Consider the following 19672-nt stretch of genomic DNA (forward strand, 5'->3'; position numbering starts at 1 on the left):
TTTATTTGCTGAAAGCCACGAATATTTGATGTCCTGCTTCAGGCTTCAGGCTTCCCTCTCTGTTCTTGCAGGTGTGCAGGATCATCAGAATAACATCGCAATGAAACGTGGTGTGTCTATTGCGCACGTAGCACCCCCAGATAACGACATGCGCCCCCAGCCACGTCTTGAGCCAGAGCACGGGGCTGCTGTATTAATTAGGCAGCGTCTAATCAAATGTAACCACAGAAAAAATAAATTGTCACACACAAACTATGTATTTTGACTTTATTTTTCCATCATGATTGTGTAAATATTTTCTAGAGTTTCCGAAATGGTTTGGTTTCTGATTGATGGCCCACCTCCCGTTTCCTCCAGATCCCTCCGGTGCAGTCTAATCTTTTTTTTTTTAGTCTATTTTAAGTCAAAACAGTTCTTTTTAACCTCTGCGGTGGTGCGTTTCTCCGTGGAAACGGCATTTAAGTTTCCTGCAATGGTGCTCCATGCCGACTCTTTTTGGATGGCATGATGACTGGTGGATACACTTGAAAATAAGGTGGTCTTGTGTTCGGTCACTCCTTGTAAAAGCACCTCGATTTCAGTAGAATTGTTTTTTCTTTCGTTTGTTGTCCAGCTGCTTCTCAGTCTTGCCCTTGCGCGTTGCCATCTCCGCCTCCAGCTGCCGGTTGCGCACGGCACATTTTTTACCTTATATAGGAAATAATAGGCAAAGATCTATGCAAATTAGGCCTCACATGCACGGACATCGGAGCACTCTATTGTGAGTCGCTATGATTACTACTAGTCTGGCTGTGCATGCCAGCATAAAATGTGCAGACGAGTCTCTTTGCTAATTAGCAGCTTGTCGATATTGGCCTTTAGGCATGTGTCTACGTGTGTGTGTGTTCTCACAGTATTGACAGGCATGACTGAACAGGCATTACCAAAACACTATAAACAAGAACTATGTGTGAGTTTGAAAATGTGGCATATCTGTGCGTACCGTGACTGGGCGTCTTCTCACTTCCTGCGCTTTGCTGCGTTGAGATGCTTCCCGCCCTCCTGTCTTTCTTACGGTGCCGAGACCCATGAGCCTTGTGGTGCCGATGGCTCTGCCGCGGCATTCGGACCCCAACAAAGAGTGTCCTGTGGCCTGGAAAATAGGTGATAGGGCCACAGCAGTAAGGACAACTGCAAATTGAGATCAGATGTACATCTTTGGCTGTCATTATTTAGGTCATTTTAGGTATATTTAGGTATTTAGATAATAAATAAATATTGTTAAATAAGGATATATATAAAGTAATTAATGCAAAATTCATGTCCTCCCTGTGCGTGCGTAGGTTTTCTCCGGGTACTCTGGTTTCCCCCGACATTCTAAAAACATGCATGTTAGGTTTATTGGCGACTCTAAATTGTCCATAGGTATGAATGTGAGAGTCAATGGTTGTTTGTTTATATGTGCACTGCGATTGACTGCCGACCAGTCCAGGGTGTACCCCGCCTCTCGCCCGAAGTAGCTGGGATAGGCTCCAGCATGCCCGTGGCCCTAGTAAGGATAAGCGGCATAGAAGATGGATGGATGGATAAAATAAATAATAGCAGTAAAGATACATGACTAAGCAAGTACAGACAACTCTCATATGCCAGGGGTATCAAAACTTTTTTCATAGAGGGCCACAGACTAAAACATTAAATGATGTGAGGGCCTTGCCCATCTTTTTCTATGCTGCTTATCCCCTTAGGGTCATGGGGGTATGCTGGAGCCCGTCCCTATGGACAATTTATAGTCTCCAATTAACCTAACATGCATGTTTTTTTGGAATGTGGGAGGAAACCGGAGTACCCGGAGAAAACCCACACACGCACAGGGAGAACATGCAAACTCGACACAGAGATGCCCAAGCAGAGATTCAAACCTAGGTCTTCCCGATCTCCTAGCTGTGTGGCCAACATGCTAACCACTCGGCCACTGTGCAGCCCGCGGGCCTTGTCGATATTTTGAATTTTGTAAAAAATGTTCATACCAATCCTATGTGCAACAAAGTTGATTAAAAAACAGCCTACACGTTAGCTTTGTGTTATTAGCAACAACATTTCTACTTTCTCTCCATATAGGACGCCTTTTGAATGTTTTGTTGCTGTTGTGTTTTTTAGTAAATGTAGTTTTCGAATGTGTCGCAGAGCAATAAAAAATTAGCCATGGTCCGCAAATGCTTATGCAGTGATGAAAGAAAGGACAAAATAAAGAAAAAAAGAAAGTGTTTAAAATAAATAAATAAGTAATGAATAAGAAATCCATCCATCTTCTATGCCACTTATCCTTACTAGGGTTGCGGGGGTATGCTGGACCTTATCCCAGCTGACTTTGGGGAGAGGCGGGGTACACTCTGAACTGATCGCCAACCAATTGCAGGGCACACATAGACAAACAATCATTCAAACTCATATTCATACCTATGGACAATTTAGAGTCGACAGTTAATCTAACTGGAGTACCCAGAGAAAACCCATGCAACGCACGGGGAAAACATGCAAACTCCACACAGAGATGCCCAACGAGATTCAAACCCTGGTCTTCCCAATCTCCTGACTGTGTGGCCAACATGCTAACCACTCGGCCACCGTGCGCCCTTGATAAGAATCAATCAAATAAAATTAATAAATAGAAAATTTTAAAAATTAAAATAAATAATATGGTGAAAGATAAATGAATAAGCAATATAGACAGATAGTTTATGCAGTGATGAAAGAAAGGAAAAAAGGAAAACAAGAAAGTGCTAAAAGTAAAAAGTGTTAAAAATGAAATATATATATATATGTACTGTATAATAAAATAAATGATTAAAGGTACATTATTAAGCAAATACATTCACATGTAAAAAAAAAAACTGACAGATATAATTAATGCAGGTTATAGGTTAAGCAAGACTTTATAAATGATAAGCTCTTGCTTAATTAACGTCCTCCATGGCATGGTATTGTTGAAGTTCCCACACATGCTTCTGTTGTTGAAATGAATAGTTGACCATTTATTGTCAGATTTAATGTTGCTGTTTATTGGGGTTATTCATCCGTGTAGTAAAATAGCTGCTGTGCATGGCTCAGATCAAGGGTACCCTTTGCTGTCTTCAGCTTCACTTGAGTAGTATTTGAAATTGTTGTTCTAACAATGTGTACTATCCCTATCACTCTGACGTTTATAGAGTGAGGAAGCTTACCAAACCATAAATTAATTAAGGCTGTTCATGTTTTTATTTTGCGCAATCACGGCTATGTTGTAAAAAAGTGTCTATATTTGGACATTGAAATGTTACATGTAAAGCATGTCTACTTTTGTTGTGAAATAAACAATATTTTCTGTGATCATTTTGTCATGATTTCTACTTAGAATTAAAGAATGATGTCTGAAATTGGTTTCTGATGTGTTTTATTCAAATATTCTCAGTGTAAAATAAAATAACTGTTGTGTAATCATTAGTGAAAAGTACATCACCTTCGTGTCCGCCTGCCGATGAAAATTTTGAAGAACATAATTCCATGGAAAAACAAACCCCATGATGATTACAATGGTATATATTCATGGAATAATTACTCAACTCTGCAACTAAAGTGATTTTTTTGTGTATAAAAGAGTAAAATAATATTATTTGAACAAAAGTCTAACACCGAGTGGACACCGAGTTATGTACTTTACATTTAAGAAAGAGTGAACTTCGGAGGGTTGCTATGGGAAATGGAAGATGTCTCGAGCTCTGGTATGTTGGGTGTGTGTTTTGCAATGTTTGAAGTTTGTGTTGATAACATTACCAAGGTCTGTCCACGAGTTTAAAATTTTAAATGTAACACTTGGGTACCCTTGATCTGAGCCATGCACTGCTAATATTGGAAGGAAATGAGTGTGTCCATCTACAGTATGTTCAGCTCCAATTATTACCACCTCAAGAAATGAGAAGAGTCCTTGCAGTCATGTTATTTGCATTTTTTCCCCTAGCATTTAGCATTTTGTTTTGCTTGTGTTCTCTTTGTACTCACCTTCAAGTTCGTCTTTCTCATAGTGGATGTTCAGGACCGAGCTGGTCCCACCCTGGTCTATCACCACCTCCTCATCTGGCCGCTAGTGGACAGACAGACACACAACATGACACACGTAAGTACAGTCTTAGCTGACCTGTCATCATCACAGACATTTGTCTTTGTCTCAGCCGCCATGTTGTGCTGCATCAGACATACTGTATATGTTCTGTTTTGACATGCAACCTTTGAGATGCGATCAATACACGCATACTGTAACTATACGACACAGTGTGCATGTTTGAGATCAAAAACATCCATAAATGAAAGCAGACAGCTGAGCAGTTGCATGACTTCCTGCCAACTGCAATATGTACATTACTGCTTGAATAATCTATGACCACACGCGCAAAAACACACACACACGCGCACACACACAAAACACTGTATTTACGGCAGGGTCTGACAAGATTTTAGTTGGACGTAATAATACAAAAATAAGCATGATATCATAAGAGTGTATAAACATGGTGCGGTACGTAAAGAAATACATCTAAAAATCATATAAATATAATATAATCATATAAAAAGTGAAACAATACAGACATATACAACAGTAAGAGTTTGAAGCGTGTGAATGATTATTTTAATTTCAGAAAATGAAAGTTCCTTTTTGGTTATTAAAATTAAATAAATAAATACAATTCCAACATTTTAAATGTAATAACATAAATAAAAAATAAAAATAAACATATAATGTAAAAAAATAATAAAATAAAATAAATACATTGAAAATATAATAAATTATATGATTAATAAGAAATAACTAAGTAAATACAAACGGATAGCTTATGCAGTTATGAAAGAAAGGAAAAAAAACAAGTGTTAAAAAAAAAGTAATTCCTAAGAATAATCAAATAATACAAATAAAAATATTAATACTAAATAAAATACATTCACATAAACTATACTATTAAAGATAAATCAATGAGGAAATACAGACAGAAGATGTAGTGATGAAAGAAAGGGCAAAAGAAACAAAAAAATAAGTGTTGAAAAAAAATAATGAATAAGAAACAACGAAAGAGGGTTTTTGAGCTCCGACTTCTCCCTGGCACTATCGTTAGCCAAAGGCTGCAATGTATATCTTTACTGAGCAAACGCCTGATTCAATTTTTTTTATGTGTAACGTTGAAAAATGGCCTTTTGCACTGTTGGATCTTAAGGAGGTTCAAAATGCAAAAAAAAGAGATGGGAGTGGGACAAAACAATATATGAGTAAGCAATTTATTGCAAAGAAGCATTAAAGTTAAATAGGCTGTTAATCAGCTGATCAAAAGTTTAAAAACATAGCTAAAAAAACCCAAACCCAAAACACAGCAGAAATAGAAATAACATTTTCAAAAAAGGACTCAGTAATGAATAGCTGCACCATTTGTTGATAATCAGCTCAAAAATTGTTATGGGCATGCTTGATGCCAGTGTTTCCAGGAGGCAAGTGGGATTGTTGCTTCATGAGATGGCTTCACAGAGGGCATTGACTGTCTGAAACTGATGTCCATTTTTGTAAACTTCCCTTGCCATCCATTCCCAAATGTTCTCAGTTGGTTTTAGATCAGGGGAACACGCAGGATGGTCCAAAAGAGTGAGCTCATTCCTCTGAAAGAAGACCTTTGTCAGGTGGGCATTGTGAACTGCAGTGATGTCCTGTTGAAAAAGTCATTAGATCAGTGAAAAAAAGTTTCTTCCACCTTTCAATGTCCCATGCTCTTGTGCAAAATCCAAACAAGCAATTTTTGGCGCTGAAGGAGACGAGGCGTTTGAAAACCTTTTTTCTTCTAAAAGCCTTCTCTCGCAGATGCCGTCTGATGGTTATTGCACCAGTAAAAACCTTCATTTGGGCCGAGGATGGTCAGGATGGACAGCCAATAGGATCCTCAGGGCCGGTGACATTTTTTTGGGTCTACCACTTGACGTTTTTGTTCCGTAACTCTCAGGGCCTTTGAAGAACTTTCAAATGACTGTCTTAGTGCCTCCAACCTCCAGCAGCAATGGCGCGCTGCGAGAGGTCTGGCTTATGCAGCTCAAGAATCCCACGGCGTTCAAAGAGAGAAAGCTTTTTTGCCTTTGCCATCAAGAGATTATGACAGTGTGAATACCTGACACAAAATGACATTTAATGCACATTTTCGCCAAGAATTTGCCTTTTGAAGGCTGTGGTCTCCTAATATCTCTAAGATCCAACAATGCAAAATGTTTCAATTTTTCAACTGGTCTTAAAGTTTTGATCAGGAGTGTATTATGTTTATATCTGGATTTTTAAGATCTGCAGCCTTTCATGCAATCTGCCACAGTCATTGTTCATTAGACTACTGAGTGAACTGCTAATGCAATGCTGACTGCGTGTAATACCCGCAATGTATCTTCCTCGTGTCGTTTCATTAGCGTGATTAACAGCTGTGAGTCTGAATTAGCGAGGAAATGAGAACATGACGAGATGGAAGATGGCCGTTTAAACTTGGGAGGAAATACCAAATCATGCTTGGGGAAAAAATACATGCATTTTATTGAAAATGAATGCTGATTTCCTAGAAAAGCTGTGGTCCTCTATCTGGTCTCCAGCGTATCAGTCACTCCAAGACTCAGCTTGTCTTTATCCCAAGACAATTTCTGTCCTTTTAAGAAAACGATGGCTTAATTAGTAAAGCCCACCACTGATTCTGAGCTTATTATTACTGTATGCCTAAGTGGGAGGTGGAAGTGTGAGGACCGCATAAAAAGGCCTACTATGAAGAAGCTTACAGTATATAACAGCTTTATATAACAAAATATAATATATACTATAATATATATACTATATACTGTATTATACTATATATTATGTAATATATATACTATAATATATACTATAACTGAATTTTGTGGGGAGTACTCCGGGAGTATGGGACCACCTAATTCAGGCGGTTCGTTCCCTGTATGACCGGTGTCAGAGTTTGGTTCGCAATAAGCCGCACCCAGTTCCAGTGAGGGTTGGACTGCACCAGGGCTGCCCTTTGTCACCGATTCTGTTCATTACTTTTAGGACAGAATTTCTAGGCACAGCCAGGGAGTTCCGGTTTGGTGGCTGCAGGATTGGGTCTGTGATTTTTGCAGACGAAGTGATCCTCCATGAATCACCACCTTACTGTGGTGGAGGGGTTTGTGTGCCCGAGTGATCCTAGGAGCTATGTTGTCTGGGCTATATGACCCTGGTAGGGTCTCCCAAGGCAAACAGGTCCGGGACCTCACCCTCAAGCCAGGCCTGGTGGTCGGGCTCTCACCCGTGGGGCCCGGCCAGCCGGGTGATGATTTGGATTAGATGGCGGGGGAGGATGCTGGACAGCCCCGAGAGACCCAAACGTGTAGTGAGGGTGTGCTGGGAACGTTTGGCAGAGTCTCCTGTTCATCGAGTCTTCAACTCTCACCTCCGGCAGAGTTTCGCCTGCATCCCGGAGGAGGACGAGGATATTGAGTCCGAGTGGGCTCTCTATTCCATGCCTCCATTGCTGAGGCAGCCGATTGGAGCTGTGGCCGCAAGGTGGTCACCAGAAGTTAGGGCTGCCATCAAGCTGAAGAAGGAGTCCTATCGAGCATGGATGACAGTGTGACCTGGAGGGGCGTGATTGGGAGGATTGCTTGTGGGACTCCTGAAGCAGCTGATAGGTACCGGCAGGCCATGCAGCACGCGGCTTCGGTGGAGGTCGAGGCAAAAACTCAGGTGTGGGAGGAGTTCGGTGAGGCCATGGAGCACGACTTTCGGTCGGCCTCGAAGAGGTTCTGGCAAACCCTCCGGCGCCTCAGAAATGGGAAGCAGTGCCCGGTCCACACTGTTTACAGTGGGGACGGGGACCTGCTGATCTGGACTGAGGATATAGTCGGATGGTGGAATGAATACTTTGAGGCCCTTCTCAATCCCACTGACATACCTTCCATAGAGGAAGCAGAGTCTGAGGACACAAACGCGGACAGTTCCATTACCGTGGCTGAGGCATCTGGGGTAGTCCAAACGCTCCCCAGTGGCAAAGCTCTGGGAGTGGACGAGTTTCGCCCTGAATTCCTCAAGGCTCTGGATGTTGAGGGATTGTCTTGGCTGACATGTCTCTTCAACATTGCGTGTAAGTCGGGAACAGTACCTCTGGATTGGCAGACCGGGGTGGTGGTCCCCTTTTTCAGGAAGGGTGACCGGAGGGTGTGTTCCAACTATAGGGGGATCACACTTCTCAGCATTCCTGGGAAAGTCTATTCCAGGGTGCTGGAGAGAAGGATATGGCCGTTAGTCAGACCTCGGCTACAGGAGGTGCAATGTGGTTTTCGTCCTGGTCGCGGAACACTGGACCAGCTCTACACCCTTGCAAGGGTACTGGAGGGTACTTGGGAGTTTGTGCAACCTGTCTACATGTGCTTTGTGGACTTGGAAAAGGCATTCGACCGTGTCCCTCGTGGTGTCCTTTGGGGGGGGGGGGGGGGGTGCTCCGGGATTATGGGATTTATGGGATTGGTGGCGCGCTACTACGTGCCATTGTCCTTGTACAGCCGGAGCAGGAGCCTGGTTCACATTGCCAGCAGTAAGTAAAGCCTGTTTCCGGTGAACGTTGGCCTCCGCCAAGGCTGCCCTTTGTCACCGATTCTGTTAATAATTTTCATGGACAGAATTTCTAGACGCAGCCAAGGTGTCGAGGGGGTCCAGTTCGGTGGCCTTAGCATCTCATCTCTGCTATTTGCAGACGATGTGGTCTTGATGGCCTCAACGGGCTGTTACCTTCAGCGTTTACTGGGACGGTTTGCATCTGAGTGTGAAGCTTCTGGGATGAGACTCAGCACCTCCAAAGCTGAGGCCATGGTTCTCAGTCGGAAAAGGGTGGATTGCTCCCTCTGGGTTGGGAATGAGATTCTGCCCCAGGTGGAGGAGTTCAAGTATCTCGGGGTCTTGTTCACGAGTGAGGGAAGGTTGGAGCGTGAGGTCGATAGGCGGATTGGCGCAGCGTCTGCAGTTATGCGGTCGTTGTACCGGACCGTAGTGGTGAATAGAGAGCTGAGCCGGAAGGCAAAGCTCTCAATTTACCGGTGGATCTTTGTTCCCACCCTCACCTATGGTCATGAGCTTTGGGTTGTGACCCAACAGGAAAAAAAAAGAGATCGCAGATACGTGCGGCCTGATAGGAGTTTCCTCCGTAGGGTGGCTGGACTCACCCTACGAGACAGGGTGAGGAGCTCGGTCATCCGGGAGGAGCTCAGAGTACAGCCACTGCTCCTTCACATCGAGAGGAGCCAGTTGAGGTGGCTCGGGCATCTAGTCCGGATGCCTCCTGGACGCCTCCCTGGTGAGGTGTTCCGGGCATGCCGGACCCGGACAAGCGGAGGAAAATGGATGGATGGATGGATGGGTGGATGTGGTCCTGCTGGCTTATTCGAGCTGTGACCTTCAACTCTCACTGGATCGGTTCACAGGTGAGTGTGAAGCGGCTGGGATGAGAATCAGCACCTACAAGTCCGAGTCCATGGTTCTGGCTCGGAAAAAAGGGTGGAGTGCCATCTCCGGGTTGGGGATGAGATCCTGCCTATGGTCATGAGCTTTGGGTAGTGACTGAAAGGACAAGATCGTGGGTACAAGCGGCCGAAGTGAGTTTTCTCCTTAGGGTGGCTGGGCTTAGAGATAAGGTGAGAAGCACTGCCATCCGGGAGAAACTCGGAGTAGAACCGCTGCTCTTCTGCATTTAGAGGACACAGTTGAGGTGGCTTGGGCATCTGGTCAGGATGGCTCCCAGGGAGGTGTTCAGGGCATGTCCAACTGGTAGGAGGCCTCGGGGAAGACCCAGGACATGTTGGAGAGACTTTGTCTCTCAACTGGCATGGGAACACCTCAGGATCCACCGGAAGGAGCTGGACAAAGTAGCTGGGGAGAGGGAAGTCTGGGCTTCCCTGCTTAGGCTGCAGCCCCCATGAGAAAAAAAATCCCAAACTACATGGCCCTGTGTTAAAATGTGATTGCCCCACCCCAGGCCTGTCACGATAACAAATTTTGCTGACCTATAATTGTCCTACAAATTATTGTTGATAATTGATATTATTGACAACATTTATTTATAACAATTATGTGACATAATAATGCAAGTATATCATATCAAACATTAATGTACATGCAAGTAAAGAATACAGTTCTTTACACTGTATTCTTTACTTGCGTATCTTGCTTGCTGCTGTAACAAGTAAATTTCCCTGCTGTGGGATAAATAAAGTACAATACAATACAATACAATACAAAAGTAATAAACTAGAGTCCGACATGGGATTTTTGGGGCCGATGCTGATACCGATACCGGGGGCTGAAAAAAAAGACGATATCGGCCAATAACCGATATATTGGCCAATATATGAAAAAAGAGCATTGACATACACAGGATATGTATACAGTACTGTACATAAATTCTTATAATAGCCATTCAACGCAAAGAAGCAGAAGACTACCAAATAAAAATAAGGATGTTTAGTTAGTAAGACTGTCAACATAAGGACATGCCTCTTTGTGATTTACTTCAAGATTCAAGTTTCAAGAGATTCAAGAGTTTTATTGTCATATGCACAGTAAAACAGGTAGTTATACTATGCAATGAAATTCTTGTTCTGTTCATTCTCCCAAACAAAGCAAGAAAGAAAACACAAGAAAATTAATAAGAACAAAAGAAACATCAACACCAATAAATTAAGTAACAACAACAGAAGAGACATTAATACCAATAAATAAATAAATAAATAGTGTTATGAGTGTGTGCGTGTGAATGCTTCGATGTTAATGGTTGTTCTTTGCTTTGCTGATGCTGGAGCCCTGGCTAACTTGCACACTGCATATGTTGCATCTAACTTAATGCCTCCACACCTTACTCTTCCCCTCTGCTAGCTTGTTATGTTAAGTTAGCCTAGTCTGCCTCCCAGGTATGTTCTTTACGCTATTGTGTAGCGGAATAACTTAATGTGTTATGTTAACATAGCGGACACCTATTCATCCTGTTGTTCTGTGTGCTATGGCGTACATATAACAATACATTTCTAAATAAATGCGACTTATTGTCCAGTGAGACTATATAGTCTGAAAAATATGGTCAAATGACGGTGGCTATACCACGGACCAAGCAGGACACAAAACATATTTCTGATGTGTTTTTTTCTAAAAATATATATTTTTTAAATACAAATGTGTGATTTTACATACCTTCTAGTCTAAATTTGGAAACATTTTCTCATGTTATCAGAGACAATGTCTCCAAAGTTTTGACTGGTAGTGTATTTGTTATTGTTCATGCTAAATTTATTTGACACTGTTTTTATGATTAGACACAAATGTTTGAATTGAATCAATGAACATATATTCATTCAAAACATGTAGGTGATGTTGGATGGTTTAGGTCCATTTTTGCTACATCACATTGGGCTTTCTTTAGCAATTTTAAGTCTAAAAGCCCCATAGCTAGTTTCCTACTTTGTTTTCTATGAATTAATTGAAGAAATATAGTAAGAAAAGTTGAATTGTAATATTTGATACACTATTAAAGCACTACTTTTGTTAAGGGCTTTAAAATTACTATTAATGGTATAAAAAATAAACAGCTAGCTTACCTGACACACTACCATTTTGAGAAAGCCATATTGGGATAATCAGTAGACAGTTACTCCAAAATGTTTTTTATACATCACTTAGGGACTTGTTAAAAGATGTTAAATGTTAAAAAATAATATCTATTCAAGCAAAAGTGTTTATTGATTTTGCAGGTCACAAAAGTCAGCAAGGCCTAGAAAGAGCTCTCTCAGTGATCTTGCTTTGTTTCAAAGCGTATTTTTTTTAAATATTTAATCTTTGTGCTCCTAAAATGACATTATTTTTTTTCCTCATAATATTACAAGTTTATTGTCATAAAAACTCTTAGCATTGTGATATAGGTGAAAAAGCCTATTTTTATATATTTTTTGCTTTTTTACACCCCCCCCCCATTTTTGTTTTTTTTTTGTTTTAATTTTCCAAATATTTCAACGTATGTCTTAAATATTAATTCATTTTCTATGCCACTTAATCCTCATTTGGGTCACGGGGGTTTGCTGGAGCCTATCCCAGTTGACTTTGGGCAAGAGACCACAGACTGGGCGCCAGTCAATTGCAGGGCAAATACTGTATAGACAAGCAACCTTTCATACTCACATTCATACCTATGGACAATTTAGAGTTACCAGTTAACCTTAGATACATATTTTTGGAATGTGGGAGGAATCCGGAGTACCCAGAGAAAACCCACACACGCGTGGGGAGAACATGCACAGTCCAAACAGAGATGTCCAGTGGAGATCCGATCCCAGATCTACCAGCTCTCCTGAGTCTGTGACTTGTCTTAAATAATCTTTGTAAAGGTTCTTCTCGAAATATTATGACTTTATCCGCATAATATTTTGACTTTATTCCCATAATATTTTCACTTTTTAGCCAAACTAATTTTCCAAAAATTACAACTTTATTTTGTTTGTTTGTTTCTCACAATACTTCAAAAAAATTTACTTTTTTCTTTAATATTTTATCTCTGCGCTATTAAAATGACATCATTTTTCCTCATATTATGACTTTATTCTTGTAAAATTAAGCTTTTTTTCTCTTAATATTTTGTGTTTATGTTTGTAAAATTCCAGCTTTTTTCAGCTGTTTTTTTCACCAACTATGTCAACTTTCTTCTTGTAAATTTTCTTCCTGAAATTATGACTTTATTCCCATAATATTTTGACTTTATTCTCGTAACATTCTAACTTTTTCTCATTAAAGTGCAACAATTTTAATATGTTGACTTTATACTTGTAAAATGAGTGCTGATTTTTCTATTTTTGCCATTTTGTTTTTTACTTTTCTTGAGAAATATCTTTTTAGAGTGTGCGGCGGGCCCATAAATAACAGCGGCTCACGGGCCACACTTTGGACACCTCTGTTCTAATATGAATATGTATTACATAAAGAAGGCAATTTCATACACACACACACAGACACTCACAGAGAGCGTTATCAGTCAGTGCAGCTGTGGTTGGTGAAATGAGAGCTTCTATTCACTGTGCCGCTTTGGTGCTCAAGCTGGAGGCAGTGGGCTCCATTAGAGCTGGAGCGTTACCAAACACATAGACACCAAACGGGAGAGAGAAACACTATAAAAGCTTTTTGTCCCAGAAATAGACACGCAGCATCAGATCATCAATCGGTGATCCATTTGCTTCAAAGGCCGCATGGCCACTGAAATCTGTTGTCCTTATTTTGCATATTCTTCATGGCTCACGTTCATGCAGCCGTTTGTTTTTCTTTCATTTCAGCAGGTTAATGGTTCCTTGTCATTCACAACTCACCTTCCTTGGCTCACATTGTAATCCACAAGAAGCCATGGTGACACCAACATGTCCTAAAATGTGTTCTATACATCTTTGTGCTTGACTTGAACTCTAACCCTAAGTGACATACAGGAAACATTTTGGAGTGCTTGTCATGTGAAAAAAGGCATAATTTTACGAGAGTAAACTTGTAACACAGTCACATGACTGTCCTGGTAAACGACTTCCCCAAAATGGAAGGTTGCCTGGGATAGGGAATGTGTACAGATACAAATAAAGATTAGAAATGAGGAGTGCAGATAAAACAATTTCAGAATGTTAATGATCAACCTTAATGATCAACACAAGAAATCATTAAGTCACTCACGCATATTTCACTCCTGTGGCCATGCCTTTTCATCCTGGTGCCGTTCCACTGTACTGTAGCGTTTTTGTATCTTTGTTAAAACATATTGCTGCAGACGAATGCGAAGATTCATTTACAAGCTAGCAAGCTAGTGATGACAGAAGAGAATAGCAACACCCTTTGTAATGATCAAATCAAGTGTGCCTTCTGCTAGACCAAACATTTCAAGCATACCAGTCATTAGCTACATCCACATGCACATTCAAGTCTCCTGTAATTACCAAACAGGCAAAATCAGTGCACACAACTGAAAGTAAGGGCCCTGTCACACCATGCAGCAATGAGATGTCTCTTTTTAACTGTTTTTAAATCTTTATCTATGCCCAGATAAGAGAAAGTCATGCCTTACATAAGGATTGTGGATGGTGGGCAAAATTTTTAAAAAGCGCAGTTTTCCTTTAAAATTGCTATTGAAAGCCGGATGTGATGTAAAAAATGCTAGTAAGCCACTCAATAAATTAATATATGTTCTTACATTCATTCATAAGCACATAAGGGCATCTAGAGCAACAATACTACTTTTGTCCTATTGGCTTGACAGGACAGGTTAAAAAACATTTACCATGAACAATGTAATATATATGTAACATCACACATCTTTTACATAAATTAGTAGCATTTTAGAGGGAAAAAAATATCAGAAATGCCTTTTATGTAATTCACTTGGTCTGTGGTATATCCACCATCTTTGTACTTTACACACAAATGTCTCTGGGTTCTTATGGGTTCAGTGCCTCACATAATTCAAGGTTCACACACCTCTCAAGGTTTTTTCTCTCTGCAGGTGAGATCACGCGCACCTGTGCCCCGCAAGGCACGAACACGTGCACACGTTTCCACTGACATGGCACATCCTGTGCATTTCTGTCGCCTGCTTCTATCTCCTGGCAACAGGCCCTTCTCTCGATACTCTTGTCCCTGAGCTACTGTATGTCACGTGGCTGGGGGCCAAGGGGGTGGGCGCTTTATGACTCTCACAAGTCATTTTCCATGCAGATTACTGGCACCCCTCCATGGAAATCGTCCACAGCAAGACTTAAAATGGCTGTCTCGACCTTGTGTCTCCTACACGTGCCACACAGCAAGCCAAAGCAAGTTGTTTGGATTTTAAAACGGTCCATGGCTTACAAATATCCACACATGCACGCGCCTAGCATAGCCCAGCACAGCCACAGTTACATTTCACAAACTTTCAGAATAGAAAGCAACAGAAAGTAATCCACAAAGTCAAAATGTATTAGTACCATCAAGTACGTTATACAGTACACCCTGGATGTGAAGTTGTGTTTATCTGAATACAAGAGAACCTCGGTTTTCGACCGCTCCTGTTTTCGTATGATTAAGTTTTCGACTAAAATTTTGGACAAAATTTTACCTCAGCTCTTGTACACCAGGGGTGTCCAAACTTTTTGCAGTTAGGGCCACATAGTGAAAAATGAAGGACCACTTACATATTTTATAATATATTTTATAAAGAAACATTTGCTAGTATATATTTAAAGAAAAAACTGCATCTCAGCTTTGTGATATAGGGGAAAAGCCTAGGATGATTATCAATTTGAACTTCGGTCTTTGCCCTTTTGTCTATTTCCGCAGTTTTTGTTTTTTTCCCCAAATATTTAAACTTTATTCTTTTTTAATTTTCTTACTGTACTTATGATTTTATTCATGTAATATTAAGACATTATTCACTCATTTTTTTTCATTAGATTATAACTTTTTTCGTAATATTTTGACTTTATTGTTGTAAAATTACTGATGATTTTTAAATTTTTGCTGTGGTTTTTAACAAGGACGTTTTGTGATAAAAATACATTAAGAATACGGTTAGACTGACGCAGTGTATTAATAACACGACAAGACACATGACATATTGTATGCTAACCTGAAAATGTACAAAAACCGAGGCAAAATGTTGGCGTACATTTTTTTATGTTAATTGAAAAACATGCTAAGCAATGTGTACGCTAACCGAGCTTCCACAGTGCTTTTTGTTTTTTTAGAAATTTGATAACAAAACTAATACAAGATGTATTTTCTTTTCTTTTCAAGATGTGTCTGAAAAGGATGTTATGTCGCTGAGAGCAGAAGAGGGAAAAAAGTGCAGTTGTACATGGTGTCCTAGTTACTGGAGGATGCTGTTAAGCCTCCATGTGATGCAGAAACACACCCACACAAACAAACATTCTTCTATCTCATCTTACTCACTTTAGTATTTTATAATGACTTACAGTGTATTCATTTTCATCACATGGCCAAGCTCTTGAAAGAAAATCTGTCAGCATCAGTGATATTCCAGAGAGCGGGGGTGTCCAAAGTGTGGAAGGGTGGACATTTTCGGTCTGCAGCTCTTTTTTTAGTGACCATCTGCATATTCTATAAAGACAATAACTTCATTATTAATTAAGTATATTTTAGATACATTAGATAGAGTCAAACCTTGGTTTTAGTTGAAAATTTCAGCTAAAATTTTGCCTTGGTTTTCGTACAAAATACTGCACGTAACAAACTAGTTCATTTGCCCTGTATCGTTCCGCGAATCAAGTGCCCAAACAATGATACTATAAATTATAATACTATAAACTATAAGGCAACCACAGTTGAAAACAGAGCACTGCACATCAGAAATAAGTAAAATATAGTAAAACATAAAAACTAACTAAAATCCACAGTTGGACACACGCAGTGTATCAAGTGTATAAAAGACTAAGTCACCAACGCATGCAATTCTTAGTTTGGGCACTCAACAATATGCGGCCAAACTAGTCCATTTGCTGTTCGTTAGGTGCAATGTTTGGTCGTTCCAGCCGAAACATTTTTGGCAATAATTTTTGTTGAAAACAAAATCCTATGAAAACTATGGTGTATGAAAGCCAAGGTACCACCGTAAAGCCAAGCCACGGTTATCATACATCCCCATTTTTGTTAAAATTTTTTGCAAAAAATTTTGCCTGTTTTTGTAGACACTGTCTCAGTTTTCATACAGTACTGAATGTAACAAACTAGTCCATTTGCCATTTTTTCGAGTGCCCAAACAAAGCACCCTACGCATTGATAACTCACCGTCCACGCATTTTTTTATTGAGTGTGACTGCTAAATAATCCACTATGGGGCCAACAATATGTTCCATCCATTCGTCAGTTAGAATTATTTTTGCATTGTTTTCTGCATGTCAAACTATAAATATTCTCTATAAAAGTGTCTGAAACGAATTAATTGGATTTACATTATTTCCTATGGGAAAAATTGTCTCGGTTTTCATATAATTCGATTTTCGTCATTAATTTGTTCAGATGAAAACCAAAACACACAAACATCAAGGCAATTTTTCAAAGTTCCACTGTATTACAGTTCCCTCGTTTATCACAGGGGATATGTTCCCAAAATGGCCCGCAATAAGTGAAATCCGCGATGTAGCCAGCTTTATTTGTTTACTATTATTATATATGTTTTAATGCTGTAAAACCCCTCACATACAATTTATACACTTTTCTCAGACAGGCACTAACATTTCCTCACATTTCTTTCTTGTTTAAACACTCTCAAAGTTCAAATATGGTTTGAATTTTAATGATCAATCTACTAGATTGGACACAATAAATAAAATAAATATTAAGTGGCTTACGCATATTCATTGCTCTGACCGTGCTTTGTCCTGGCGGCGTTCGGCTGTAGCTTTTTTGTATCCTTGTTAAAACATATTGCTCCAGCCGTCGTCGTCCTCCTCGTCCTACTCCTTGAATCTTTTCTCCTAACCTAATTTTCCAATAATTCCAACTTTATTCTTTGTTTTTCCCTTCATATTTGGATCATATCTGGACTTCATTCTTGTAAAATGACAGCTGTTTTTTTTTCATTTCTGTTTTTTTTTCCAACTATTTCGACTTTCTTCTTGTAAATTTTCTTCTCGTAATTATGACGTTATTCCCATAAAATTTTTATTTTTTTCCAATAATATTAAGACTTTTTTCCCAACCTAAATTTTCAAAAAATTATAAGTGTATTTTTTTTGGTTTTGTTTGTTGCTCATAATATTATCACTTAAAAAAAACAAACATATTTTTTTCTCTTATATTTTACCTTTATGCTACTAAAATGAAATTATTTTTCCTCATAGTATGATGGTATGCTCGTAAAATTACTTTTTTCTCGTTAGAATACAACTTTTTCTCTTCATATTTTGACTTAATTCTTGTAAAATTAGAGCTGTTTTTTTCTGCTGTTGTTTTTTTTTATTTTCCAACTTTCTTGTAAATTTTCTTTGCATAATTACAAGTTTATCCCATAATATTTTGACTTTATTCATTCTTTAATCTTTTATTCTTTAGAACTTTTTCCACAACAATTTTCCCCAAATTACAACTTTATCCGTTGATTTGTTGTTGTTGTTTTGTTATTTTAAATTTTTTTTGTTCAACTAAATTTTAGAATGTGCCGCAGGCCAATAGAAAAGAGCCGCGGGCTGCACTTTGGTTACCGCTGGTCTACAGCAAGCTTCAGTGTTTTGGTCATTGAAATACATTGAATTGGTCATCGGCTCCTGAACAAATAGAGCAGCAATGATTTCAATCGTGGTGGTGGTCAACCCCACAACCCCACCCCCAGCTACCCCCCTTGACTGGACAGGCCAATCAATAAGCTTTCCTTTTCACTCCATTAGGACTGTGGCGTGAAGTTCAAAGAGCTTTGTGGGCATGACTGACATAAAATTGTTTTTTTTTCATTGGTCTATTGGGCACAAGGGCACTGCCTAGCAACATGTAGCTACATTGTCTGCCAGACAATTATTTGAATCTCCTTTGGTATCAATAAAGTATCTATCTATCTATGTATCTATCTATCTATCTATCTATCTATCTATCTAGCCCAGGTACCACTCTAGAGTCAAATCTTGGTTTTCGAACGTCCAATTTTCTGTACAATTTTAGTTTTCAATGAAAATTTTTGTTAAAATTTTGTTTCACTACAGAGCCTTTACACTGAAGCACTGTAAAATGGACATCCAGAAATAAAGCATGTCAATTATGAATGTTGAGAGGCAAAATTCTACACCATTTTTCATCTATTTATTTCTCTAATTCTCCTTCATCTTCTTATTCCGCCTACTGTACATTTTTCATTTTTTGTCAGCCAACTCCTCCAACAATTCTGAACTGATTGCTGGTTCAATCCTCGATCCCGCTGTAATCATTCAACTTATTCATTTCAACATTCAGTCTTCAGTTTTCTTTCCAACATTTCAAAATCCAGTTTTCAGTCTGCTCAAAACGAAGGAACATCTTAAATGGCGCCCCCTCTAATAATAAATAATTTTTCCATATTCCATTACTGTAACATTCCATTGATTCTACAGGGTGACATGACATGGCTCAGATGGTGGATTGGTCTTCTCCCAACCCCCATGGTCGGTGGTTCGAGCCTCAGTCCTCTCATGATTTTTCGACATACAGTATTTATACATTTCAACAATCATTCTCCATTTTTACATTCTAACATTTCCTCCGCTAACTACTCCCTCACTTCTGAACCACTTCAAACCATTCCAAAATCAGAATGTTCAACTCATTTAGGGCATGTTTATCGGGACTTCCTGCATTTTTCATAAGTCTATATTTTCTGACATTTTTCCCATTGAAAATGAACGGATAATTTCAATGTTGATGAAAATTTGTTTTACATTTAAAATGTAACAGGATATCATATTTTGCTCATTAATGGTGGTAATATATTTATTTAATTAATTATGTGAAACATTTTAGCATAATTAACGCATGCACACCATGTCAAGCCAACCCTCTCTGTTACGATGGCAGACAAAGTCACAATAGCGTCCCCACAGAGGCTGCCGCTCTCTTGTAACTTTATTCTGACCTGAACACATCAACAGC

General features: G+C 39.5%; 1 protein-coding gene across 2 annotated transcripts in view; it reads right to left on the reverse strand.

Annotated features, from left to right (window-relative positions):
• slc4a8 (solute carrier family 4 member 8) overlaps positions 1–19672 on the reverse strand; it is a 66646-nt gene that overhangs the window by 39491 nt on the left and 7483 nt on the right. For both annotated transcript variants that reach the window (XM_054783620.1, XM_054783619.1), the window contains exons 2-3: positions 4015–4096; positions 983–1132 (exon numbers count right to left, since the gene is read on the reverse strand). In XM_054783620.1, the coding sequence (XP_054639595.1) occupies positions 983–1132; positions 4015–4096 (232 nt within the window). The remainder of the gene's footprint in view (positions 1–982; positions 1133–4014; positions 4097–19672) is intronic.

This window comes from Dunckerocampus dactyliophorus, chromosome 8 (assembly GCF_027744805.1).
Source record: "Dunckerocampus dactyliophorus isolate RoL2022-P2 chromosome 8, RoL_Ddac_1.1, whole genome shotgun sequence".
Taxonomy (NCBI): Eukaryota; Metazoa; Chordata; class Actinopteri; order Syngnathiformes; family Syngnathidae; genus Dunckerocampus; species Dunckerocampus dactyliophorus.